Below are 9,712 nucleotides of genomic sequence, written 5' to 3' on the forward strand. Positions count from 1 at the left end.
AATCCACAAAACCTGTTGCAATCACAGGATCGGAAGAGCTCCACATTATACACACGTAACATTTATAACACAACACACTGTTTACTGGAATTTCCTCCTAGATGTATAAGATGTACTCAACTATGTGGTCTTACTGATGCAGGTATCGATTTTATGGACTTTAGAGCTTTGGAGACGTGGCTGGGCATGTCTGTTTGACAACACACTAATATTATGAAATACTGAAATATGTCAATTATTTTCAGATTAACTGAACTTGAAATCTGACACACAAACGGTTACTTCTTGTATTGTGAAAATGGATAGTCATTTATGGGTTCAGGTTTGGACATGGTCATAACTATAGCAAATAAAATGAGCATGTGCACAACCTCAGTCTGAATTATGGACATGCTGACTTTTGTTTTGAAACAAAGTTGTCCAATTTTGCAATACATTATTAGACCTTCGGAGGGCAGACTTGTGATGTTTTTGTTTTGAATACGGTCTGCTAATGAAAGTGAATAAACCCTGTCCAAATACAACTGCCAGGTGGAAGAGGTTATGTTTTACTATTTACATATTTTAGTGAATGATTCAGTGTGTTATCTCTAAAAAATTAAAGGTTCTGTACACCCCTACATGTATGTTACCAATAAGAGAGACAGCAGTTTAATGTGTCCTTTGACAGAAAGGTTGGGGAGATGTCATACAGCTCTGAGAAGAAGTTACATACCAACTAATATACTATGAGTGGGCAGGGTCTTTAAATTCACTTGTTTTATTTTGCTTATATCAAAGTAGGTCATTCTTAATCATATGTTGTATTGATGACGAATACGTTTCACCACACGCCACATAGATTTCATGAATTGCAGTATGTAAATTATTTCACCATGCAGTCACTCTTTACATAATGTACACACACACACACAATTGTGTTTTTGCACACTGTTGTATATCAGAAGAGTTTTATACTGGAGATCTCGGGATCAGGATGTAGGACACCTGTTCTCCCCATTAGTTGTAATATCCAACAGTTATATTTTTTTGCCTTCACATAATCAGTCAACACAAAGTAGTCATGTGTGTTCACCAGCACAGCAGCAGGTTAAATGGCTCAGTGGATTTTAGACAAACACCTTGACCTCCCATATCAGTCTGAGCTGGCCCTAATTGTTTAGACACAGTAAGAGTCTTAGGAAAAGGCTGAAGAACTGAACTTTGAAAGACTAACGAGATCACAGTGTAAAGCTGCACAAGTGAGATGGATCAATGATTAAGACAGCAGGAAGTGCAGGTTTTTCATGAGGCCTATGTGTGTTTTCACCCACTAAAAGCATCCTAGCATGTGTATGTTGGACCCCTTTTGTCACAGGCCACTTTCTTATGGGTTACAATGTGTTATATTATGAAATATAATCTCAACATTGGAATTTTTATTACAGAGATATACTTTCCGTCTTGTGCAAACAATCCACCAACATTTACAACTATTTCCACTGCATTGTACTGTACACAGCAAATGCAGCAGAGCTACAGTATAAACCATTTTGCTATTGTGACCAATGTCTCTGGCAAAACAGCAGGCAGCACATGTTGTTGTTTGCTAAACCAGTCCTCTTCATTAAACCGGCATTTAATTCTCCCCTTAACCTTTTTAAGTTCCTTCTTAAATACGTCATCTCTTTAACTTTTATTTTTTTCAGCAACACTGGCCAAATAGTTAAGATGAGGACTTAGTTCATGTTGAGTGTTGAGGTAATAGATTACTCATAAATTATCATAACAATAAGATTCAATAAGTGTCAAACTCGCGATTTATAGATGAAGCCCTATTCAGGACCTATTCAGTCTACCACTTTCAAACCTGAGTTATTTCAGCTCCTGCACTCACTGTGACCCTGCTCAGTTGTTGGGGCACATTCCTGCATCATATCGAAGATAATGAATAACAATTAAGACAAACAATCAATTATGTTCATAATCATATTCATGATGCATTCATTGCTTATTTTTCAACTTTATAATTTACTATTGCAGCAAAAAAAGTATACATGATATCTGCAGCTTCCTCAAATCTCTTGTACACCTGTTGTTGGTCTCTGTGTGTTGGCCCTGTCATGGACTGATGACCTGTCCAGGGTGTACCCTGCCCTCACCAGAGTGAGCTGGGATTGGCTCCAGTACCCCACGCAACCTGGAAACAGAAAAGTGGTAGAATATGGATGGATGGATTTTTAATAATGACTGTGCTTGCACATAAACATATTTTTGCCTGGCAGAAACAAGACAACCCTTTACATCCTTTGAAACAGGAAGCACAAACTTATGCACTTGCACTTAGACAGACTTGAGTCAAAGTCAGTTATTCATCGCTTGTTTCAGCAAATACAATGAAAATAATCCTCAAGTATTTTGTTGCATTGGTTGCTATCTGGCTGTTTCAACAAGTAATGACTGTCATACAATATCTGACACAGATGTGGAAAAAAACACTCTGTGCCAAGAGCCACCTTCTACTTTGAGTAATCCTTTCTTAACCTGATACGATAACGAAGGTAGAGCTCATCCATCCTAATGTCAGCTGAAAGTAGGTTACTTAGGGGAAGACTGAATGTGATTAGCTGTAATAGCTCTGATTAATGGATTAACTGATTGGTAAACGTTGTCCTTCCTACAAGTTGGATCTTCACTGGATCAGTGGATCACTGAACCAGGTTGGCCACTGTGACTGGACTCAAATAAACTGTCCCCTTATGGGTCTGTAACATCTTTATGTCAGCACACATACATTATTTTTTTGTATGTATGTGTGTGTGTGTGTCTGTCTGTGTGTGTGCTTACACTCTTAATTGTTACTTTTGACCTGAGATTGTGACTGAGTGATTACAACAACATGTGACTGATAACACCATGAAATTTTTTATTAGCTTCTTTCTGTTATACCCCTGCATCTTGTGTCACATGCTACAATTTATACACTGTGATGATTACTTTAGGTATATTCCAGGAGGCCTGCAGTGTTTCTGCGGTCCAGACTGGTAAACCACGATCAACGATGAATCCTAAGTGATGTTCCTTCTCTGCTTCTGCTATACCCAGCTGAAAATGGTGAGGCAACATTTATAGAGCAAAAAGAGAGGCAGGAAACACTGGTGATTGTTATGGGACCCAACTCTCGCCCAACTTTTTTTTCTCTTTTGCTGGGTAAAATCACTTTGTAAGGGTGAACTATGCTGACATATTTATTCCATTATCCATACAAGAATTAGATAAATTAGATAAATCATCCGAGAGTTGACTCACTGTCCGTCATTTGAGCTTCTTCCTTACTGTTGGAGCCAATTTAGATTTGTGGGCGGGTGTATGATGGCACTATGGTTGCTATGGTTACCGGCACATCTGGACATAGGTCGTGTTCAGCCAGGCAGAGGTTAGATAAGGGAGACGCTGGTGATCAATGTCAGGCAATTAGCATCTGGGGAAACCACACAGTTTTTCCAACGTGCCTGTGTGTGTGGCCGTCTGAATGGATTTTGTGCAGTATCAATGTTTCTGTCTTTTTATAAAGAAGCTTGGTTTTAAGTCTTTCGGCACCCGGCTTTTGCAGGTGTTTTTAAGATGTTAAACGCACATCCATGGCGGACCTAATTTTTACACACCATCACAAGTTTGAAATGTCTTCAAATTCCCTCAAGCTGCATTTTTTTTGTAGCGAGATTGCCACTACATTTACAGATATGTTCATGTATGATGATGAAGGTAAATGAGGAATGAGATGCAGGACAAAGTCGATGGAGCTGTCTTTTTTTTTTTTTTAACAATACAAGGGTTTTTTTTCTCTTCTCTCTCAGTTCTGTTCATCCATGATGATGATGGGAGAAGGTGAAGAGGAGTCGTCAACAACACAATCAGTGAGTTGGCCCTGCTTAGAAAATATTAACCTCTCAGCCACGTGTGATTTTCAAAATGTAAATAACAATGTAAATATGTATATTTTGGCATATGAAAAGCCTGTGTATACAAGATTGAAATTGAAATTTAGTAAGAAATGAAAAGGGGAAAAATAAAAAAATGCAAATATGTTTACACACTGTGTATTTTTGAGATTTGGATTTCAGAGTAAAATTATGTTACAGGGTTGACAACGGGGGACAGTAAGAACTTGATGACGGTGTAAATATAAATATTGTTCTTTTGACTCCACTACATTTCTAGTATAAGTATCTCTTCTTAGTACATTTAAGCAAATATTTTCAGGAAGTGGAATGCATTTTATTTTAGTTTTGAAAATGTGATGAAAATGTTTATGTTTTTAAAGCAATTAATTCTCTTATCTCTTATTGTCAAGTACACTCCTAGAAGGTGCTTCCAAAGACACATGAAAACTGCCTTGTTCAAAATATTCATACTGTTTCATGCCAAATACCATAAGGCCTGAGGTAAAGCAACCTGGATTACATGAGCGTGCAATTGACCTCCTGAACACCACATCACAATCAGATTATGTGATTAAGAAGCACAGGGCTTCTCCAGTGGGATATAATGAGATGATCCCTGCCAGCTCCGGTATTGAGATACTTAAAGCCTGTATTAGCGCAAAGGTGTTGTACTGGAGTTGATGTGTGTGTATGTGTAGTCATTTTAAATCCCTTCTTTGAGCCTGTTAAGTTCAGCCGGAGTATTATTTAAAGTTCCTATAAATGCAGCTTTAATTTGGTTTCAGGGAGACAAACCTCTACCAGACGACACAAAAGGCATTCAATCTTTCATTATCATTTAAATTATAAGGACTTTGTCTCTAGCTTTTGAAATATAACATAATTTTTTTCTTCCTTTAGATCTGTGTTTACATTTTTATTTAATACACAACTAGAGAAAAATGAGGGGAAATTATCCTACGGAGTTACCAGAAGACTTCTGGATCCCCATCCCTCTGGACACCAACAACATCACATCCCTTAGTCCATTCCTGGTTCCTCAGGATCACCTTGGAAGTCCAGGAATCTTTTATGCCATGGCAGCTTTTATGTTTTTCCTGTTTGTGGCCGGCACGTCCATCAATATATTGACTATTGCATGTACTGCTCAATATAAGAAGCTCCGTTCTCATCTGAACTACATCCTGGTGAATCTGGCTGTGGCAAACCTTCTCGTCTCCTCTGTGGGCTCCTTTACCTGCTTCTGCTGCTTTTCCTCCAGATACATGATTCTTGGTCCCCTTGCCTGCAAGATTGAAGGATTTGCAGCAACTCTTGGCGGTAAGCAGCAGAGGGGCTTGGATAAATCCAGTATTATCCCACTTTATTTGACCAAAAATGCAGTCTTTCTTTATCTGTAAAATATTCCTTTTGAGGGGCAGTAAAACTGGCAGCCTATTTTAATCAATACACTGCCTTTTTTTTTTAAATCAGTGAAACTGTTTTAATGTTAAAAAAGATGGAATTAGTTTCAGATCATAGAAACTAATATTAGCTGTAATTTTAACACAAAATGTATGTATTTGTTTTTTTAAGATTTAAGTTTCTTGATGTAAATGTTTTAACTGCTGCCTTTTTGAATCATATATGTATTTGTTTCAATGGGAAGGTGTATCAGCTCAATGAGGGAAGTAAGCTCTGTATCATTTATGGTTTTCTGCCTTGTTCCAGGTATGGTAAGCCTGTGGTCACTTGCTGTGGTAGCTTTTGAAAGATGGCTGGTTGTCTGTAAGCCACTTGGAAACTTTGCCTTCAAACCTCATCACGCCATCGCTTGCTGTGTGGTGACCTGGGTGTTTGCTCTGATTGCTGCTGTTCCTCCTCTGGTTGGATGGAGTAGGTCAGCATCTAAAAACTCAACACGCACATCATTTTACTTACTTTTCATGGTCACCCGATTATTTCCAAAAAAAGTACAAACCTTGCTTATTGTCCTACAGAACAATGACAGGCAGAATAATTTATTGTCTTGGTCTCCAGGTATATCCCAGAGGGCATGCAGTGCTCCTGTGGACCAGACTGGTACACAACTAACAACAAGTATAACAACGAGTCCTACGTGATGTTCCTTTTCTGTTTCTGCTTTGCTGTCCCTTTCTCCACAATTATTTTCTGCTACTCACAGCTGCTGTTCATGCTCAAAGCGGTAGGAAACATATCTTCTCAAATCTACTCTTATACGTGTGTTTAGTTGGTTTGCAAGAGAAAGAAGGGTTTGAGTGTGGAAGTGTTTGGCTCTGATCCATCACCTGCATTCTGTACCTGTCCACCAACAGGCAGCAAAGGCCCAGGCTGAGTCTGCCTCCACCCAGAAGGCAGAGAGGGAGGTGACCAGGATGGTGGTCCTCATGGTGCTGGGTTTCCTGGTGTGCTGGCTGCCCTACACCTCCTTTGCTTTGTGGGTTGTGAACAACCGTGGGCAGCCGTTTGACCTGAGATTGGCCACCATACCATCCTGCCTCTCTAAAGCCTCCACAGTCTACAACCCTGTTATTTATATTCTCCTCAATAAACAGGTGGGTTATTGATTCAAGAGGTATAAAATTAGATTAAGATTAGCGTTTGCTTCACTTTGCAAAGCTTCAGCAGTGAGGAATAAAAAGGACACGACAAGGCTAATGGCGCCCTCTAACGGTGGCTTTCTAAACCTACAACCAGAAAGGGATGCACGTTGAAAATCCGGATTTTTAATCCTTGATCCGATTAATCGACTAATTTGAACAAACAATCATAAATAAGACACCTGATATTGTTAAAGTACGTGACCTCAAAGAGACTCTGCTGCCGTTAAGTGATTCACATTAAAGGAAAGATAGTGAACTCAGACATTCTGTGACCATTTTGCTTTTCAGTTCCGCTCAAGTATGAAGAATATGCTGGGGATGAGTGGAGGTGATGATGAGGAGTCGACAAGTCAGTCAACGACTGAAGTCTCTAAAGTCGGACCTGCTTAGATTGTTCACTGTAACATATTGTAAATAGCCCTGAATGTACAAATACAACAAAACTGTATTATAATAACAGACAGAAATATATGCAATGAAAAATTCTAAAAAAAATAAAAAAAATAAATAAAACAAGCCACCAACAAAAAAAGAAATACTGAAGAAAAAATAAATAATTCATGCCAGTGATGACATGATTATCTGTGTCTTCACTTAGAATCACTAAAGGGTTGAATTACATCAGCATCTTGCATGATGTCAGAATATCTCCGGTTAGAATTTAGTGATGAGGAAGGAGAAATTAAGTTTGGGGTCACTGAAAAACCTCTAATACTTAATACTCAATTAAAAAGTAAATGCGAATGAACTTTTGAACATTTGCTGCATTTTTGTTATTGGATTTCACATATCTGTGTAAAATATACAATCTAACAAAGCATTAATAAACAACTGACCTACAGGTTTATAAATGTATGGTAAATCACTGCTTTATAAATGATATAAATTATAAATAAAATGCGGGCAAACGTAAGAATGCAAGAATGCATGCTATAACCATCTGATGTGCCCAACAACTGTAGCACTTAATGTACAGTAACACAATGTCAGGCAAAGTTGGTGAATGAACAGAAGCACACCGACACTGCGCTCCTGCTAACACAAGAAAATACTATTTACTTTGAAAAAGAAGCCAATTAGATTCTCTGGCTTTGATAATTTGCTCAGCAGAATCTAAAACAAACAAACAAACCCCAAAACCTTCACTTCCAAGTTACTGGCAGATTTTTGAAATCTTGACTTCACAATATTAGCAGCTGGAAAGACAATTTGCCGTGAAAAGGAAAAATTCATGCACATGAGCCAAAGATCAAACAAAAAGCATACCACCATTACAGAGGTACAGCAGAAGTGTGCATTGGATATACGGACACAGCAATGTCTTAGTACTATAATGATCAGTTTTTATTCAGACCATAATCATATGTGGTTAAAGGAAAAATCCACAAGGAGAATGTGCATCAACTCCGTCCTTCTCCGTCTGAACTGTGGTTGTCCAGAGCTGAGGATGGGCTGAATTATTAATCAGTTCATTCAGTTGTGGACAAAACTCCAGATGCCAGTGGTATCGAAGACACAGATACCTTCAGCAGTCAGCCTACAGATGGCAACACAGTACAGTGTGCACTGAATTGTTGCAATTTGACTAAGTGATTAACTACATCAAATATACTTTCAGTCAACAGTTGTAGTCTACTACTCTACTCTAAAAGACGATCAATTTCTTGATTTTGTTTTTATTTATTTATTTTATCATTTAGACTTTAGCTGATTGATCTAATGAAAACACACAGAGGTTTCTCAGGCCTCTTATTGGCAACAGTGTGCTCAGGGCAGGGCAGTTTACACACCTATTTACTCATCAGACTTAAAGGATTAACCTTACAGAGTTTACAGGATAATTAAGTTGGGTAACACACACACAAACACACACACACACACACATATACACACAAACACACGTCAATAACATTTGCTATAATAACCAATATTTTTCTATTTGGGACCAAATTGATGAAAAAGAGCAATAGAATGTTTAGTTTAAATGTGTAATTGTGTAATGCTTTACTGCAATGACCCGGATAATGGGATCACAGATTAATCCCTTTCATGGTGCGCTGTGTTGGCACAAATCAAAAGTTGATGCAAGACACCTATCCAATTTAAAAAAAAAAAGAAAAATAACAACAATGCATACCATGGGACTGCATTAGTCTGATTAAATATTCATCTTCTAGCACTTTTTCTGTTTCTGGGTCGTGGGGGTGCTGGAGCCAATCCCAGCCAACGTTCCGGGTGAAGGCAGGGTACACCCTGGTCAGGTCACCAGGCCATCACAGGGCCAACACACAAAGACAGACAGAGACCAACAACCACTCACGCTCACACTCTGACCTACAGACAATTTAGAGTCACCAGTTAGCCCAAACATGATGTCTTTGGACGGTGGGAGGAAACCCACACAGACACAGGGAGAACATGCAAACACTGCACAGAAAGGCCCCAGGCCAGGACCTTCTTAATGTGGGGCAACAGCGCTAACCACTATGCTGCCGTGCTGCCCCTGATTAAACATGATCACATTATTTTGACTTATATTTGATATATTTTAATGATGCTACTTAGACTATGACACATAGAAAGGTTGTTCAGAACACTCTCATCACACTCATAAAGATAGACTAAAGTTTAATTACTTAATATGAAGTGAACATCAGAACCCCGCACCACTCAGCTCACTTCTATCCAAACTCATTAATCCTCACCTCTCATTTATATTATATGCTATTCAGACCGCAAGTGCACAAAGCAGACTTTCACCCGTGGACATGGTCTCCCCCACAGATATCTGTAAGTAGTCTGTAGCAAATCTGATTTCTGCCAAACCCAAATAGCTCAGAACTACTGGCATGTCAGACTGACCCCCAAAATATCCCAGGACCACATGGAATAACTAGCACAAAATATAAGGACTACTATCAACCATACCTGGTGCTTCATATACAAATTTACTTTCGGATAACACAAACAAATCGCTTTCCTCTAAAGATACCGATGCCACAAATCCAGTGTTACATCAACTACATAGAACATTTAGTCAAGAAAAGCACTATTATGAGCATCTGCACAAATGAAGTTAGTTGAAAAGAGAAGAAAAGTTTAAACTTTTTTTCTGTCTCAAGATCTATCCACCTCTTCATGTACAGTCCTTGTCCCACAGAGAGATCTTGCTAAATCTGTGAAGTT

General features: G+C 38.6%; 1 protein-coding gene across 1 annotated transcript; it reads left to right on the forward strand.

The window, feature by feature from the left end:
• The first annotated feature begins 4,864 nt into the window (after nt 1-4,864).
• Nucleotides 4,865-6,916, forward strand: opn1sw2 (opsin 1 (cone pigments), short-wave-sensitive 2). The gene is made up of 5 exons (XM_029503313.1): nt 4,865-5,243; nt 5,634-5,802; nt 5,943-6,108; nt 6,239-6,478; nt 6,815-6,916. Exons 1-5 carry the CDS (start codon nt 4,865-4,867, stop codon nt 6,914-6,916), a joined length of 1,056 nt encoding a protein of 351 aa, XP_029359173.1.
• Nucleotides 6,917-9,712: the final 2,796 nt, after the last annotated feature.

Source organism: Echeneis naucrates, chromosome 5 (assembly GCF_900963305.1).
Source record: "Echeneis naucrates chromosome 5, fEcheNa1.1, whole genome shotgun sequence".
Lineage (NCBI taxonomy): Eukaryota > Metazoa > Chordata > Actinopteri > Carangiformes > Echeneidae > Echeneis > Echeneis naucrates.

Bases quoted from the DNA above. Each gene is read 5' to 3' on its own strand.
- opn1sw2 (XM_029503313.1), top strand. From the start codon at position 4,865: ATGAGGGGAAATTATCCTACGGAGTTACCAGAAGACTTCTGGATCCCC. The intron at 5,244-5,633 runs GTAAGCAGCAGA...GCCTTGTTCCAG, and splicing joins ATTTGCAGCAACTCTTGGCG to GTATGGTAAGCCTGTGGTCA. The intron at 6,479-6,814 runs GTGGGTTATTGA...TTTGCTTTTCAG, and splicing joins ATATTCTCCTCAATAAACAG to TTCCGCTCAAGTATGAAGAA.